The following is a 19,217-nucleotide window of genomic DNA, read 5'->3' as shown; positions in this document are numbered from 1 at the left end:
GCCACATTACTGTCAGAACTGTTGAAGCAAAACATCAATTAAATTTAACCCGTTTAGTAGGTTAAAAGATCTCAAAAAGCAGCAAATCACACCATGATCTAAGAAAACAGCTGAGAAACAACGTCACTGAACATCTATCGGTGTGGAAAGGGTTACAAAACCATTTCTAAAGCTTTGGGACTCCGTTGAACTACAGTGAGAGATATTGTCCACAAATAGAGAAAACTTGGCCGACCACCTTCCCAGGAATAGTCGACCTACAAAAATTACTCCAAGAGCACGTCAACATCAGAAATCATCTTGATGATCCCCAAAACTTTTGGAAAAATATTCTTTGGACTGACGAGACAAAAGTTGAAATTTTTGGAAGTTTTGAGTCCCGTTAAAGCTGCATAAAACTAAAGAGCATTTCACAGAAAGAAAATCATACCAGCATTCAAACATGGATGTGTTAGTGTGATGGTTGGGGGCTGCTTTGCTGCTTCAGGACCTGGATGACTTGCTGTAATTGATGCAACTATGAATTTCCTCTCTACCAGAAAATCCTAAAGGAGACTGTATGGGCCACCAGGTCATGCCCTGAAGCTCAAGCACACCTGGGTTATGCAGCAGGACAATGATCTGCAACACACCAGCCAGTCCACCTCTAAATGGCTTGGAAATAATCTAATGAAGTTTTTGAAGGGACCCAGTAAAAGTCTTGACTTAAATAAGATTGAGATCCTTTGGCATGACCTTAAACAGACTGTTCATGCTGGAAAACCCTCTATTGTGGCTGAATTAAAAGAATTCTGCAAGTAAGAGTGGGGCTAAAATTCCTCCACAGTATTGTGAAAGACTCATTGTCAGGTATCACAAACACTTGATTGCAATTGTTGTTGCACAACTAGTTTATTAGGGTTGGGGAGCGATTACTTTTGGATAGGACACCTTGGGTACGTTTGGATAGCTTAATTAAAACTTGTATTTTGTATTTATTCAGGATATCTTTGTCTAATACTGAAATTTGTTTGATGATCTGAAACATTTAAGTGTGACAAATATGCCAAAAACTATGAAAGCAGAAAGGGGGGGAAAGGGGGGAAATACACAGCACTGTACATGCCTCCATATGCATGCTACTGCAAAGTCTTGCCCTAGAAGATAACAAATCAGCACAGGGAACCCATAATGTTTAACTGTTAGTGCATACCTGGTCTCACAGAAAATATGAAATGATATCAATTCAGTGAAGGAAAAATCAGAGAAAAATCATCGGTATTTAAAAGAAATGGGAGAAAATTCATGTCCAGCAACACAAATTATTTCATTAAACCTTGTGACTGTTTCTGAACTGCATGTTAGAGCAATCATTTGTTCTTTTTTACTTTTTATTTGGGGTGCCAGTGCAAATAATACAGTATATTGCTCATTTGCAATGTACCCAATAATAACATCAGCAACCTAAATTCTTCTACTACTATATTCAATTAAAGAGACTGTTATAGACCAATAAACTGATCCCCATGGTTCTCCACAGTATATGACATCTCCGTGCTTGTCTCTAAAAATGTGTGTTTTTGGACATGCACTTTATAAGAATAAAACCTGCTGGAGGAGCTGATAAGCCCAGTTAAAATGGGATCAGGGACCAAACAGTCACGAGAGCTGAGGTAATTTCTGAGAGAGTGTGGCCGGCACACTTACACCAAACAGCACTTCAAACAACACAGTGCAGACTTATACATACACACCATAAATCCAATTTATTTCTCTTTGATGAAGAGTGGACACATGTGTTTATTTATGAGGATGCGACTATATTGTGTGCAGAGTTTAAATGTAGAGGTAGATGATGTCATCCCTGATATCACATGGAGACTCTGCTTGGCGCCCAGCCTATCTTTGCTCTGAATTATTTAGCAACAGCATGTAACCTGACACTATAATGGACACACTCACTGAAAGCATCATGAACTAAAAATGATCTAATTGTCCTGTCTGTGTCTCCGTATTATCCAATCTTTTCACACTTGGTTTCAGCTTAGGCTTGTATTGTTAGGATATGTAGAACCCGTTTTTCCTTTTTCACTCTTGAGTTCAATTCTTTCAGTTTGCTAGTTTCTCTGAGGGACATTCAGGGATTCTCCACAGTAAGATTGAGGACAGCTACCTATTAATAGCACTGTGGCTCACTGCTCCCAGGTTTCCTATTTCTTTAACTTCTTTCCACTCACCTGCCTGTTTCACTCCCACCAGTGTCTCTTCTTCATTCCCAGAGCTGATTGTGTATCTATCACAGGCTATGGTAAAATCCATCTTCAACATCATTATTAGTGTAAGAGGAGAAAAAAAATGACAGCAAGGTTCCAAAAGATGCGAAACAACATTAGCATCGACATATACTCATATTGCTTCCAGTCAGCCATATGTCCCATATTTGCTTTTCCTGTAGCTCACTCTTTACAAAGAGCTATTTAGCTAATTATTGTTAACTGGCTTTAGCTGTTTGCTAACTTTGTTTGCACTTTAAAACACACCACAAAGGAAGAATAGATTTTTCTGTTGTTGTTTTCTTTATCTGAAATGTCTCCTGCTTCTGCCACAAACTGACATTTCTGTCAAAACCATAAATAAAAAATACATTTTCTAATAATGCAAGAGGCTAAAAGAGCTAACGCTACTGCTAATTTTCCCTACTGGCTTCTACATTTATTTAACTCACCATTAATGTTTAGGTTAAGACAATCTGTACCCTGAGTAAGATATTGAAGACAATATTTATATTCTATTTTTAAGAAAAGGAGCTTCAGAAAACCCCCAGAATGGGATATGAAAGGTACAAATTTGGTTGTGAAAGTTTAGCTACTTAAACTATAGCAAAGCTAAATAAAAAAAAAAAAAAGTAGGTGTTATAGAGAAATTGTTATATCCCAAGTTCAGCAGCGACCAATTTTGACAGTGGTTTGAACCCATACTGAAAAACAATGCAGACAAAAAGAAAAGATCAGAAAGTGCCTCACATCTCATCCCCTCCCCTCCTTTTTTTTTTTTTTTTTTTTTTTTTTACAGAGGTGTGAGATTTCCTTTCATATCACAAGTAACTGTGAGTCTTTTTGACTCCCTCCTCCCCTCCTCTCCCTTTCCTCCCATCTCCCGTGGCAGTCTGGGATTCCAGACATGTCTCCCCCCAGTAAGATAAGCTCCTGTCCCCTTCCTGTGCAGACCACAACACACCATGGAGCTCGCACGGCTGCATCTCTGACCGCTGGGCTGCAGAGTAGCCCTCTGCACTGCAAACGCCCCTGAAAACCTCAGCGTGTGTGTGTGTGTGCATGTGTGTGTGAGTGTTTTAGGTTTAGTATGTGTGAGTGATTTTGTAGATTGTGTCCTTATGGCCTGTTAGATGCAAGAATGACACTTTGTAAATATTCTTCTGTTTTTTTTTGAGGAAGGCATATCTGTCAGTTCCTGGACTCTAACAAAAGGGCATGCTTAAGAGCTGCTGTCCTTTGAAATGGACTCCTTTTCTCCATGACATGGAGAAGTCGAGGACAGCTATTCATTTCTGATCTATGATGGACATCATGTCAAGCAGTGTGGATGCGCTTTGACAGTCATGTCTAACGGTTACCGTACTTTATCACAGCACCTGAATGACCTGAAGAAGGAGAACTTCAGCCTCAAGCTCCGCATCTACTTCCTGGAGGAGAGGATCCAGCAGAAGTATGAGGAGAGCAGTGAAGATGTCTACCGCACGGTGAGTGGGACAGCTCTCTAATTATTAGGAAAGTAGTGGCAAACTACTTGACTTTTGGTGATAGCTGATTATGTGTTTACAGTTAATTAAATGAATTTATTCATTTATCAGTCCCATGTGGTGACTGTCATAAACCATTGCTTTACTGAGACATGTTTGTTGATCCAGCTGTCACACTGGTTTGGTTGAGGTGATGGGACTTTACCAAGTGCGTGTTACAAGACATGGCTGCCCTGTGAAACACTAACCTCCAACTACCTCTTTTTGTAGTATTTTTAATGCAGTACATGTTTCTGGCTGGTTTGGCTGGCTTCTCTTTTCCTATCCAGGGTGCTTCATACTGGCATTTGGGGTTTTGTGCCCATTGGTTGATTCACAGCACAGAAACACTCAGAGACATCCAAGGCTGCATAAACATGTAGAACAACACCACAATGTCAGAAAATAGCTTATAATAAAAATCAAATGACTCCTGTCATAAAAAAATATTTATTGGATGTGTGTGAGCTGTAAGTAAAATGTTGAACCTTATTACTTTTTATTACAACTCAAAATGAAAGAGTAGCAAAAACGTTATCAAAAGAGATATTAAATTGCCATTGAAGCTCGAGTTGTGTCAGTAATAATACTAACAATAACTTGTTTTATACAGCGGTTTTCATGACAACCTGAATCTGGATACCTTATTTTATTTTGCAAATACATTTGCATTTGTAGATACTGTAAAGGTTTATGTTTTATATTGATACATTGATCTTATAAGATTTGTCTTACGCTGTAATTTAGTTATGTAAGTAACACATTTAACATTATATCATAGAAAATGCGTATTTTATCTATAGTTAATTCTTGTAATTACATTGCTTGTAATGGCATTCATGTTTAAATCCGAGTAGGGCTGGGCCATATCAGACGTTTCACGGTAATACCGGTATAATGTTGGGCAACAATAAGAAAATGAAATATCGCGATAGAATATGGGTAAAATGCGCATGCGCAGTGTTTTTGTTTTCATACGCACATGGCGGAAAAAGCATGGCGGCAACGGAGAATAAGAAGAGCGAAAGCGGATCATTGAATGAAACGGATGAACCAGACTTAGTTTATAAAAATGCTGCAACTTCAGTGGTGTGGAACTGGTTTAGCTTTCGGCTGTCAGATACACAACAAAGCACTATTTTTGGTAGCGCATGCTAGCGGGCCGTCGTTATTACCGTGTTTTTTGGAAAATACAGCACATTTAAAATCAATCCTTTGATTTTTCTGAAAATCGACAGTGCCCCTTATAATCCCGTGTGCCTTATGTATGAACTCTGGTTGTTTTTACTGACCTCGAAACAATTTTATGTCGTACACGGCGCTGGAAAATCTGTCAAATGTTTTAGTACGACTTTGCTAAGCTACGAACCCGCACCGCTTGATGGATTGTCTGAGCATTACTGCATCGTAGGCAGGCGCCTCACGGAGTGATACGTACTGTGCTTCAACATAATATTACCGTATTGTTTGTGTATAACCTTTTTTTAAGTTTTGTGGATATTATACATGGTTATGCTGAGGATGTGTCGGCCAATTTCCACTGGAAATGCCTTTTGGTTAAACTGTCAGCAAGGAATTTGCATTTGCACTGTTAAATTTTTATATAACTTTAACGCACATAAAAAACAGCTGCTTGTTTAAGTGAAAATACATTGATGTGGTTTTTTGCACTAATAAAATTGTGGAGTTGTAAAGTATTTTGTCTAGTGTCAAATATATCGTCAGTTATATTGTTATCGCAAATTTTCAAATGTATATCGTGATAAATATTTTTGGGCATATCGCCCTGCTCTAAATCAGAGTATGAGATGTAAAACACATGCTTAAATTTTTTTCTATTTGCCTTCCATTTGGATGCTCATATTGCATCTCATATTTATTTGCTCTGAACTGATTTGAAGTGCAGAAAAACAATATGCCTTATACATTAATTAAAATAATTGGTGCTTGGAACAGAGTAGCATTTATTTAGAAACTTGGTAAAGCTTCTGTCCTGGAATCAGTATTTTGGATACGTGAATTGATTCAAAACTTGAAAATGTCAATTTAGATTTACATTTGCAGTGATTGCGTAGATCGCATAGCCATAATTTTATGCAAGAGCTGTAATTTTGCAAGGATCTAGCTGATTTTAATAGGAGCAACAAAAAACCCCCAAACAAATAAATTAAATTAAATTTAAAAAAATCAGCCAACAGTATATCTTCAGATATTCTTGAAATATGGACTATGTTAAAACGTAAAAGGATGGTGTTTTCACACTTTCTAGAGATGTTGTTCAGATTGCTTTAACCGTATTTTCATGATCCCTGGCTTGATTAATAAAATATTAACACGACAGCACCAGTATTATGTAATACTCCAACAGACTAGGTTATTGAAGTCTGTTAGGATTCGGTGCTGCTTTAAGGGGAGAACATCTCTGGAAATGGTTTTAAAGTTGGTTTTGTCCCAAGCAAAACATTTTTATACAGAGTAAAACTGTGAGAGCACAAAATAAAAGATACAGTCCACAACTAGTTAAAATATATATAGTAGGAAGTGATCCAGACAGCACATCCTCCACCAAAAACCCATAACCAGTTGTGCAGTTTTAAAGATCGTGCTCCACCTTTTAAATGTATTTACATGTAGTTTTAGTTTCATCTTGACAAACAGACAGACACAAGTGTAGCTAGAATCATAAAGCTAAATATAGTATCAGAAAAGCATTGTTAGAGTGTTGGTACTGCAGGTCACCTGTTACAGTGTCTTAGTTGGAGTAATGAATGCTTGGCTTTAAATCAGTGCTATAATCAATAATTAATTTTAAGATAAACAAAATATAGAGAATATATTAAAATATTAGATTTTTAAATAGATTCATTGATCGATAGTGAGAATTCTCTGCTTATCTGAGCAAAGATCTAAAAACAATAGTCTTTCTCATAGAGTCTCTATGAGGATGCTGTTTCTGTGAACATGCTGCTTTGCTCTGCTTCTAAATGTGTTTTCTGCGTCTATCTATGCATGCAAAGTGTGCACCTACAATAAGGTGACCCAGTTCAGCTGTTGTCTGTTTACAAAAGCCAGTCGGCGTCTCTTCATCACTTTCGTTCTCCCCTGGTTCTAATTCCTTTTTGATCACCACCGACTCTTTGATATGAGAAATTAATGGCTGCTTAATCCAGCCAAACAAGACCTGAGCGTTGGTCCTCTTATCCTCCACTATTACTGCATACCAGCAGTGATTGGGTAAACTCGATCCCATGTTGTACAGACATGCAGCTGGAGTTTAATCCGTGTGCCTCACAGGCCCCACTCTGTGTGACTAAACGCTAATCAGTCAAAGCACTTTTTATTTGGAGACTAAATCTTTGTTCTGTGGATGCTATCCGACCTGAGCTGCTCGTGTTGAATATCATGACAGAGTGATAATGTTCCCATCTTTCCTCCGAAGCATCTCTGTGTAATACAGTACAGGCTGGCGTGTTAGTCCTGGGTACATAGTGATCTATGAGAGAGCCCAAGAATCTCTATTTATAGAGCCGGCTTCAGTGCACTGATTTATTTATCACATGTGTCATCGTAACACGTGCTTGTATGTTTCACTTTCAGTCACATCTTAAACATATTTGAGAAACATAGTGTGGTTTAAATATGTAATAATGTGTTTAATTGTTTCTTCAAATGTTCAGTTTTAGAGTACTTACGATTTTATATGTTAAAGTTAAGAAAAAAAGTGTTTTGTGCTTAAAGTTAAGTGAACCAAGAATGGATGAGTTTAAAGCAGCCAGAAAACCCTAAATATTTACCATTGTTTGAGAGAGCCAGGTCAGCTCTGTCAACAGCAGCACAGCATTCCCACACAGTGGTACCTATACACCTGTATATCACAGCCTGTAAAATAGCTTAGCACCGTGTAACTGTCCCAAGTACATGATGGGTACACGATTACAATAATTAGTAGGAAAACATGGCAATATACTACAAACATACACAGCATTTCACAGTATAATATCACAAGCAGCCAGGATCTACAAACCTAATTCCAAAAAAAGTATTTTCTGAAAAAACTAAATAAAAACAACATGCAACTTTTTTCAAATCTCATAAACTCATATTTTATGTGCAATAGGATATAAAAAAAAAAAAAAACCCAAACAAATCGTATGCGTAAAGTGAAAAATTTAGCATCTTTGTGAAAAATATTAGCTCGTTTGAGTTGGGACTGTGTCATCCTCTCTTCTTTTAACACCAGTCTGTAATCCGTCTGGGAACTGAGAAGACCAGCTGTCAGACTTTTGGATAGGAACATTGTCCTGTGATAGTCTGATATAGGATTATAGTTTCTCAACTGGACTGCAGGAAACTCAGTTCAACACCTGGAATCTTCTCCTTTGAAGCCATGCTGTTGTAATAGATGTGGTATCTAGTTTGTCTTGCTGAAATATGCAAGGCCTTCCCGAAAAAGACTTTGTCTGGATGGGAGTTCATGTGAGCTAAACCTTTATAAAGATGCACGCTTTTGAATTGAGCATTGACACCAAGCCAGACGGTCCCTCTCCTCTTCAGTCCAGAAGATGCAGCATCCATTTTTTTTCAAAACAGAATTTTTGGGAAACAGAACAGTTTTCCTCCCATTAGCAGATGGCTGCCCATCCCTGGTTTCTTCCTGTTAAAATGGAGATTTTCTTTCCTACTGTTGCCAGTGCTTGCTCAAAGGGGGTCATTCGATTGTTGGGGTTTTCTCAGTGTTATTAAAGGATCTCTACTTTAAAATATAAACTGTCTTGATGAGAACATTTCTGGATCATGTTGAAATGTGGCTTCTTTGCATGATAGAGCTTTAACCAGCACTGTGGATGACACAGTGAACTGTGTTCACAGAAACTGATTTTGGAAAGTGTTCCTGAGTCTATGCAGTGACTTCCATGGCAGAATCATTTGTGTTTTTAATGCATGTCCTGACTGAAGGCCCGAAATCACAGGTATCCAGTACTGGTTTTTGACCTTGTCCTTTGCGAACAGAGATTTCTCCATATTCTCAGAATTGTTTGATTATATATTTTTCACAGATTGATGAACCTCTGTCCATCTTTACTTCTGAGAAACTCTTCTATACCACCACATACTTTTCTGACCTTTTGTTGTCCGTGTCCCAACTTTTTTTAAAAAGTTGCTGCCATAAAACTCAGTTATCTGATATTTTTCATAGTAAAATGTTGCACTTTAAACACGTTACATTTTTTAAATCTTATTTTGTAAAGAAAATATGGGCTTAAAAATTTAGATATCATTGCATATTGTTTTTATTTATATTTTACAGACATTCGCAAATTTACTGGGTGGTAAAAAAGTAGGTGGGTTTATAAGGTACATGTTAAAATTTGGATTTTAAAACATTTATTTCTATAGTTTTCATCAAGCTTTTTGCACTGTGATGTCAAATATGTTCTTAAAATCCACAAAGATGTCCAGAGTCTTTAGTCTGGAAAAGTGTGGTAAGTTATTGAAGGACCCTTAAAATTAGAATAGAATACAATAGCATAAAATAGACTAGCCCTTTATTGACATTGTACATCTACATTGAAATTATGGATTTCTAAAGAAATTACTCATCTAAAAAGCTGTTGTCAGTATAATTAATGGTATTGATACTACCAAACCATGTAAATCTTTGGTATCAGTTAAAACAGGATGAGCAGGATAATAACTCCAAGAATTGAAGCTGAGTGATGATATGTGATAGCACATCACTATTAGCTGATCACTACCCATGATACAGGTGTGTTCAATTTCTGTGTGGTGAGTCTGTCAAGGTTCGAAGTGCAGCCACGCCCCTACCCTTAGTTAAAAGTGGATGTGTTGCTGAGGGCCGTCAGGCCAGGAGAGGCCAAAGTAGCAGGTGCACGGTGATGGGTGACTATATATAGAGCTGTTTGCGAGACAGTTCCTGTAAACCATGTTGTTGTCTCATGCACATGCACACACAAACAGAAACATGCACACACACGGGAATACATGTTTGCTATTATCAGAGTCTTTAGACAGGCTTCATATCATCAGGAATCTGGAACCCATTTATCACATATTTATTGCATATGTTAAAGCTGCTGTTGCATGACTTAGTAACACAAGTTGAAAAGGATTGTTTATCATAAGACATTACGCTGAACAATGGCAAATCATCCACTGGTTTCTGAAGTTTTGAGATGAGCGTTTCCGCTGTCGCCAACTTGGTTTCAAAAAACTGGATCAATGGGGATTGATTGACTTAATTTTGTATTTAAAATGACCCAAAACAAGTGACTGAGTCCATGAACTCATGAGTAAAGTGTTTTACAGAAGTCAGCTCAGAAACCTGTTTTCCCAAAGACTTCCAATGGCCCGGAAGCCCTCTTAAGGCTCTTTGTCAATTTTCGACCAACATTTCATTGAGTTGACCTTGAAGACTTTGATGTAACCCAAATTTTCATGAATTGTTAACATGATCTGACTCTACACCACTACAAAGTTTGAATACAAAGTTTGATCAATTCATTGAAATATTTTTGAGCTGTTTACAGACAGAATTACCCCACACATGACGTCCAGGGCCGAGGTAATAATTGTTACTTTAGATATTCAATCAGTTTTCTTTTGATCAGTAATTTGATAGTCAACTAATACTTGCAGCTCTACAGCTGCAGAGCCCTGTGGATTTAAGCACTCATAGTTCATGAATATTGGTTAGTTTCAGGGTGATTGATTTTGTGAGTATTTCTGGATACTCTTAACAGGAGAGCTCTCTAACAGCAAAGAGGAAAAGGTCAACACACACTTGAAGGGGGAATAAAATTGAACATTTAAATTGCTCAGTACCGACCACTGAGAGCTGCATTTGTTCAGCCTGCAGTGGACAGACAGAGACAGACAGATAATCCGTCCTCTCTGGCTTTGCTGAGGTCAGAATGGAAAGAACGATCCCCACGATTAAATCGTCAGTCCTCTAACTCCGTGTGAGAGCTCCGATTGGCACCTAAAATGTCCCCTGTGGACCTCAGCAGGTAAACAAACTGTGGAGTTCAGCTTTTGGCCACAGCGAGCGAGTATCTGAGCTGCTCTGAATTCTCCAGCTCTAAATATACCAGCCGTGACAGCTCGGTCAGATACTCCGCACTGATGACACACAACACCCATGAAGCCTTGATTCACTCAGCAGAGACGGGGCAATTACAGCCTGAGATGTAGTGGTTAAGGACACTGAACAAGGACCAAGACAAATGAGTGCTAAATATGTGACAGAGATTTACACAAACAGCAAATCAAATGCAGAGAGAGTGATGAAAACTTAAAAGCTTTTCCACATTTTATCATATATATATATATATATCCATTCTGCACAAAAGGATCAGCAATATTTATTGCCTAATTTATTGCCTAACCACCTGTCTCATAAAGTTTTGCATTTTGGCTGTAGCCATTTTCTTTGGATCCTAAAGTGACCGTCTAGAATGTGCTAAAGCTAGCAAGCTTGGGTAATAAACATAATTTTACAGACTTAAGACAGTTAAAGTGGCTTAGAAGCCATAAAAGGGTGAATATTAGTCAAGGAACCACAACTGTTTTTTGTTTTCACCACGCCGTAAATAAGAATCTAAAAAATGTCATGTTTTGCTGTAGGTACCACGGTTACTTAGCAACTGAGGCCACATGAGGAGGGTTTTATTTATTTATTCATTGTATTAGTAGATTAACAATAATGAAGCTCAAATCAATTTTTTATTACTGATGAAAGATTTCACATGATATAGTTTTTATTCTTTATGCCTCACACATGTTTTATTTTTAAGATAAGGCAGAGGAGATGGTGCACCGAGGAGTGAGCTTGTTTTAAGATAACACGATGTGTTAACTGATTATCTTGATGCTCTTCATCTGTTGCAGAACATCGAGCTGAAGGTGGAAGTAGAGAGCTTGAAGCAGGAGCTTCAGGAGAAACAGGACCTTTTGGACAAAGCCCTGTAAGTCCACAAATATTCATCAGAATTAGTTGTTAAAGTACAATAAGGTAAATATTACTAACAGATTATAACAATTAGACAGATGCAATGCCAATTGGAAACTAAAGATCAATAACAATCAAGTTGAAATATTCTTCAGACATGTTCTGTGATTATTAATAATCTATATTGCATTTCTTCTTCTGTGGTCTTTTCTCTTTTCTTTCACTGATGTACACGTTACCACAGCACTTGGTTAACTTTCTTTTCTGATTTGGCTTTTATGAAGTGGTGTTTTTCTTTTGGAGTGTGTTCTTGCTCAATATTAATTGTAATGCTCTACATGGTCCTGTCTTAACTATGACATATGAAGTGACTTCATATGACTAAAAGCTCATATGCCATGCAGCTTCTGTTAGACACACACATGCACACGCACACGCACGCACACACACACACACAGTAAGCCAAAGTGTAGATCATTAACCTTTAAATCTGTGTTCTCCATTTGTGACCACTTTATCTTGTGTCCCTGTGGAATTAAACAATTAAAGAACTGAAGGTTGGGATTTTGCTGGGATATGTTGAGATTAAATAGTGGTGTAAGAGTAACATTTAAAGCATGGGTGTCAAACATCGGGCTCAGGGACCATCAGCATGACAAAGAGCCCAATCCTGTCACGGCTGAGCAGCCATTGTGTTAGTGGAGTGGACCCAAGTGCAGACATAGAAGGAGATGGAACTGAATCTTAACAAAAAACAAGCTTTTTATTTGGCCAAAAACATGAATACAAAACAAGGCAAAAATGAACCAGGGCAAAACTAAAACCTAAACTGGGAAAAGCTAGGCTGTACAAAACTATGACAAGGAAAACATGATTCTGAGCAGGTGTATGAGAGTAACTATGACAAGAAAAACTGTGAACATGAAACATGAACATAACCTGACCAGAATCATAAGGTACCTGGAATCCAACATGACATAAGGAAAGGAAAACAGACACACTGACAGAGGGAGACAGAGGACTTAAATACACAGGAGGGAAAAGAGGGAAGTGGAAACACCTGGGGAGACACAGCTGACACCAATGATTATGACCCAACAGGGAAAAGTAAAACTGAGCACACTGAACATAGAAACAAGAGTTTCAAAATAAAACAGGAAGCATGGAGAGACATGAATTGGGACACGCAAACTTGACACAAGAGACAGAGGGAGCGAGAGAGGGACACAGAGGAGAGAGACACAAGGGGAAGCTACATAGACGAGGAAGAATAGAAAAAACATAAACCAGACTAAAACTCAAACAAGACAAACCAGTAATAATACTAGAACTCTACCTCAACTTAAGAATAGCACATGAATATTAACATAAGAAGTCAACAGTATAAAATAACACAAAATGCTGGGTCACAGACGCAGCACCTGACAAATCCAGTGTGAAAGAAAGCATACATTTTGGAGTTTTAACTACACTTCAATAGGTTTTACAACTTTTGCTCTTGGTGAAGATTTCTCAAATGGCCTTTTATAAATAGTAATTAACGATCAGATGAACAATTCAATGCCAGAAAAGTTTTTGTTTTTTCAGTATCTACTATAGGATTAGGATACACATTTATTTCTTAGAGAGAACAAAAAACAATCCATTCACATCCTCCTCATCCTATGGGTCAGGTGCAGTGCCCAAAAAATGGGACTAAGGTAAAACAGAGTGCAGAACTCCAGAGTCCTAATTTATTGCATGGAACAGCTTTTCGAGCCCAGCTGCTCTTCATCAGACATGAAACACCAACCATAGTATTGTTTGTCCTACAAAAGAACTGATTTTTGATTGGATGTAATTGGTCATGTGACCATTCACAGGTGATTTACGAGGGTGCTGTTTGGTGTTTCATTGTCTGATGAAGAACAGGTGCGCTCAGTAAATAAGGACTCTGGAGTTCTGCAGCGTGTGCGTTCTTTTTCTCACGCTGGCAGATTTCTTTAATTTACTGCAAGTTTTTTATTATCATGTAGAAAAACTGAGGCATACTTGTGTATTTTTAAATCATTATTATGTCTGGTTGTACAGCATATGTTGCAACAGAATATGGTAGTTTAAGTAGTTTACATTGATGACCCACCAAGATTATAAAAGAGATGTGTGGGCTGTCTGAACAGCCTGAATGTCCACTTGACATAAAGGACACTTGTCCATGAGACACTTAAGTTGCTCAGATGGGTTCAGAATATCCCAGTTATCTGAGCTGCTGCATGTGGTGGATAAAGTTAAAAATGTATGTAGACAGGGTCCAGAAGAGGACTCGTGGCGTCAGGGTGGCGTGTGCCATTCTGGGAGCAGGAATTCTGGGATACCGCTGTTGACTCACTAAGTGATATAGAGAGATGCTTGCACAGCTGGAGTCCAAAGGAGTCAAACGTTGCATGACACACCAAATGTGCTGGCACAGAAATATAAAGTATCAGGGCGTGTGTGAGAAATTTCAGATTAAAGTTTAAATTGTTCACGTTTGGTGGACGTTTACCTTCAGCTGAGTGTGTCAGCTAAGTATTTTATCGCACACATCTGCAGGTAACAGCAGGTACAGCAAATTGACATCCTTACGATACAAGCCTCTAGTTAACGGTGAAAGTCCAGGCTACTAATAAAAGGGATACAATTCTGCTTTTCATGCACAACCCTACAAATATCAACCCTTTTATATTATGAAATCATCCCTTCTATGACAATAAACACCACAGGTGGTGTGCTACTTAATCTCTGCTATTAGTGGAAGGGGCTAAGGAAATCCCATGAGCACTGTAGCAGACAGAAAACCTATGACATCATATTATGTCTTGGCTCTCACTAATATTTCCCTCATGCTCTAAAAATGACACCCCCCAGACAACATTTAGATCTGTGTGTAAACTGCTGCTGGGGTTTTAAATCCCTTATTAAATAAGCTGCTACTCAATTCAAAGTGTAAGATTAGATATTTTATTAGGCCTACATGTTTTTGCATGATAACATTTATAATATGTGTTGTAGGCCTGATTGTCTGACTGTGTTAGCATTGCAGGAGAGGGATGACTTGGATGTACCCTGCATTTTACACTATGACAGTTTATTCAATTTATTTTGACCAGATCCAAATGACCTGGTTATTGGAGTCCAAACCTCATATACAGTGGGCTATCTGCTATCTGATTGATTTTGTGATTAGACTGTGATGTCCTTTTCTTCTTCAGCACAACAGCAGAGAGCCTGACCAATCACAATGAGGCAGAGCTACAGAGACGGTGTCAAGAGAGACAGCAGGAAATTGACCACATGCAGCAGGTGCTTGAGGCAAAGATTCAGCTCCTGCAGGAGGTTGGTCTGCTGCTGTAATACTGACACTTGGGGATACTCGGTGATAGTGCCCAATCTTCCCAAATCTTAACTGCTTTGGTGCATGTTTCTTTCAGGAGGCCCAGCTGGCTCGCAGCGAGGCCGAGCGAATGGCCTCGCTGGCTGGATCACAATCCCATGCTTCCCTCCTCTCTTTAGATGCCGCGATGGAGGAAATCCCAGAGGATGAAAGGCCTCCAAATATCCTGTCACCATCTAACAACAAAGACAGGTAAGAAACTACTCAGTTCTGGAGAACATGAGAAGAAATCCATCCTTCTATGTCACTGACTGGTCCTCTTTCTGCTTTCAGGTTGATAGAGGAGCTAACTAAAGAGCTTTGCACTAAGGAGGTCCGCATCACTGAGCTGTGTGGAGAGAAGACAACACTCACACTCAGGGTGGAAGAGCTGGAGGGACAAGTTCATGAGCTATCTAATTCCCTGCTGCAGAAGGACAAGGATGTTGAGGTACATATGAGTTAAATTTTACATTAAAAAAACCCTCTGAAGCCAGGTCTTAAATTTCTTACTGAAATTAAAGGAACACTTTGAAGACACATCTCAGATGGAGAAAAACATGCTGGACATCTATCATGACCTGGATTGGGTAATGTTTTAAGAATGAAAAGATGCCATGGTGGAAAAGATGATAGAAGTGAAAGTTATCAACCTGCAGAGGTCTAATTTCAAAGACACAGTGAAAAAGTGCAAAAATTATGTGACAGGTTCATCCTCGAAATTTTGCCAAATTTCATTACGACAACTCAAAGTGGTACTCAGTAGTTTGTTTGACCCCCAAGTGGTTGTATGCATGCCTGACAACATCAGGAAATGCTCTTAATGAGATGGCAGGTGGTGTCTGTGGGGCATCTCGACCCAGATCTGCACAAAGGCATCACTGAGCTCCTGGGCAGTCTGAAGTGCAACCTGGCAGCATCATATGGACCAAAGCATAATGTCCCAGAGGTGATCTACTGGATTTAGATCACGTGAGTGTGGGGGCCAGTCAAGCGTATCAATTCCTTCATCTTCCAAGAACTGCCTGCATACCCTCACTATATGAGGCAGGGCATTGTAAGAACCCAAGACCCACTGCACCAGCGTAGGGCCTAACAATGGGTACAAGGATTTCATCAATACCTAATGGCAGTCAGGGGGCCGTTGCCTACCCTGTAGAGGCCACACTAGTGGCCTGCTAGAAGTCTTTTTCTAGCTCTGACAGTGCTCATCCCATTTCTCCTTGAACAAAGGAGCAGATACCAGTCCTGCTGATTGGTTAAAGACCTTCTACAGCCCTGTGCAGCTCTCCTAGAATAACTGTATATCTCCTGCATGCTCCTGAGACTGTGCTGAGAGACACAGCAAACCTTCCATCCTGGAGGTGTCCAGGTATCACCTTATGTTACTGACTTTAGCCAATGCAAGACTAGTGATAAACGTCAGAAAAGATGATGTCAGTGGCCTCCACCTGTAAAATCCTTTGGGGGCGGGTGTCTCATTGTTGTCCCTCTAGTTCAATTATGGTTAATTCCATTAAGACCAAAGGAATTGAAACTGCTTAACAACCCCTCTGTTACTTAAATGACCACATCAATATCCTAGAAGCTTAACTGAGTTGATGATTTATGCTGATTAAAATGTGTTCCTTTATTTTATTACATTTTTTAGGTATTTTTGGAGCAGTATATTATATTTTATATTATAATGGACCCTGAGGTGCATGTGTGAAATGCAAAACCATGGATACTTTATATAAGCCGTCTAATGTTACTGCATTCCTCTGGACCACCATGTCTCCTCTGGCCAGACTTCTGTTCTAGAAAGACATCCTTAAAGCAGCATGTGTTCATGCCTCAGCCATATTTTACCAGCTATTCATGTAGGTCGCAAGAGCTGCTGCATGCACCAAATAACACTTAAACACATGGATATGATTAAAACAGCATCACAAATACAAAAGAATATAATATAGAAATATATTAGATGCAAAATTCTCCTTTCTTTTTTCTATGTGTATTCCTGAATTGGCTGGAGCTATTAGTTTTTTCTCTAGATAATTTTAACCTCTCTTTTCTTTTATACAGTTCTATCAGGAGGAACTTGGTCAAGAGAGGCTGCGCATCGAGCAGGAGATGCAGGTATGTGGATTTTAGTATTTAAAACGGTGCTGGATCATTAGCTTTCAGCTGTTATGTTCTATCCAAAGTGTGAGAGCAGTTTCACACAGCAGACTGAGTGAAGAATATTTTGATAGACTCTGCCTCCTTATGGACAAGTGACACATTGCATTGATATGACTAGCACAGACACACAGCTAAATTATTTGTAGGTAATAAGAAATGATCTATAGTATTTAAGAATTTTTACAGTGCGTACAGTGTTTGTGGTATAGGACCACATTTTACAGCAGCAAGACATCCTCATAACCAAGCTCAAAGAGCGAGCTCATAACAATATCATGAGTAAAAATAAGTAAAATACTCTGAAACTGCATATGTGTAGAAGAAAGGGACCATGAGGCAGAAAAAAGAAAACTATTTTGCTTTTTGAGGCTGTAATGTATAGTGTATTGCTTAAGGATTCTAGTGGTAGCGAGAGCCATCTTACTGGGGGCTTATCTCATCACGAGAAGTGCCAGAATCTCATTACATTTACAGGCTTCAGCTGCAGTGACATCCTCAAGGGCACAATTCTCTCCTGATGCATGATGAAACTACGAATGGAGAGGGACTATTACTTGAACAGCAACTCAGTGTAACCTGGACAGAATCTCTACCCTGTTGAGTAGAGATCTTGTAGGGATTAATACTTAAGAACACAGTGTGCGTTTAGCTTATTGAACCTGTGCAGCGGTGCTTCTCTGTATTTGAATGTGTCAGCATTTGCTGCAAATATATTTGTTGTCAGGCGAGTTTTGTTTTCAGGGAGGCTGTGCAGGCGTTTTAACTTGTAAATCATTTCTGAATGAAGGATGCAAATGTACTTGTTAGGCAGGCTCTCTGTTCAGATTTCAGACGGGACACACGTATGGGTAAAAGCATGTGTGTATGAGTGAGTGTGTGCCTCGCTCAGTGTGCAGTGAAAGGGGGAAAAAGGCTGAGGCAGCAATGGCAGCTGCGCTACGGCACAGCATTTAGTTACTAGGGTAACAGTGGAATTTGCATATGATCAGCAACCCTCTGAGTGTGGCACGTGGTACATATGAAAATTGTTGGCTGGATTCAGACTGCTCATGTGTTTAAAAGCTGATATTCAAATTTTCATGAGGCTGTTTGACTTTGTAAAATCAGAAGAAGATGATTGTTTTTGAAGTATAAGTACAGTATATATGTGCAACTGTATATAATACATTCTATATATATTATATGCCTCTTACGTATTGCTGAATTGGTTTCTAAATCAGTGGAAGAAACTGTTGTTGTGTGTTCTTACCACAGCTTTGTTTACATGTCCTCACAAACATCAGAAGAGAGCATGTCAGAATGAATTTAACTGGGTTTGTGTGTGCGCACGTTTCCATGAGGAGCCATCCTTCACGTACGTGTGTGCATGCAGGCGTCTCACTGGTTAGCAGTTTAGCAGTTCTGGTTTCAGACAAACTATCGATAGGTCAGATTGACCTTTGAGTGCTCGGTGACCCCCGACACTGATATCAGGTTGTGTTGTTTCAGACAGACACCCGCCATAAGAGCTCATAATTAGCTCCCCAGCCACCACAGGCACTTAGCCAATAATTGTCTGCAGAGAAGAGCAGGCTGGACATGAATATAATCTGAAACCTTGTAACATATTTATTTCCAGGATCTCTTTGTCTGGAATAACATGCATCAGTGTAGACCTCTGAAGCAGTTAAAAAGCGAGACGTTTCATGGTAGTGAGCATTTGAGTTCTCATTAAATCTGAAAGAAAAAAATCTTCGGTTGCATCCTTCCCACATATGGCTCTCTGCAGCTAAACCTAATTTTAGAGAAAATGACTCAGGTTCAGCACTTAGTCTTCACAAAATCAGGAATCAAAGACTTTGAAGCACACATTAGTGAGGATTTCCAGTCTCATTCTCTGCTCTGACGCAGTACGGCTGCTTTCAGAGAGAAAA

At 39.0% G+C, this 19,217-nt stretch overlaps 1 protein-coding gene across 2 annotated transcripts in view; it reads left to right on the top strand.

The window, feature by feature from the left end:
• LOC146497866 (myomegalin) overlaps positions 1-19,217 on the top strand; it is a 47,515-nt gene that overhangs the window by 3,215 nt on the left and 25,083 nt on the right. The window contains exons 4-9 of one of the 2 annotated variants that reach the window (XM_085142159.1): positions 3,629-3,739; positions 11,687-11,763; positions 14,978-15,101; positions 15,197-15,351; positions 15,433-15,589; positions 17,206-17,259. In XM_085142159.1, coding sequence (XP_084998285.1) covers positions 3,629-3,739; positions 11,687-11,763; positions 14,978-15,101; positions 15,197-15,351; positions 15,433-15,589; positions 17,206-17,259 — 678 coding nt within the window. Of the gene's footprint in view, positions 1-3,082; positions 3,740-11,686; positions 11,764-14,977; positions 15,102-15,196; positions 15,352-15,432; positions 15,590-17,205; positions 17,260-19,217 lie in introns of those variants that run through there. The other variant, XM_085142160.1, reaches the window with a different exon arrangement.

The sequence above is a fragment of the Neolamprologus multifasciatus genome, chromosome 18 (assembly GCF_963576455.1).
Source record: "Neolamprologus multifasciatus chromosome 18, fNeoMul1.2, whole genome shotgun sequence".
NCBI classification, from domain to species: domain Eukaryota; kingdom Metazoa; phylum Chordata; class Actinopteri; order Cichliformes; family Cichlidae; genus Neolamprologus; species Neolamprologus multifasciatus.
This window is presented reverse-complemented; position numbering and strand designations above follow the sequence as displayed.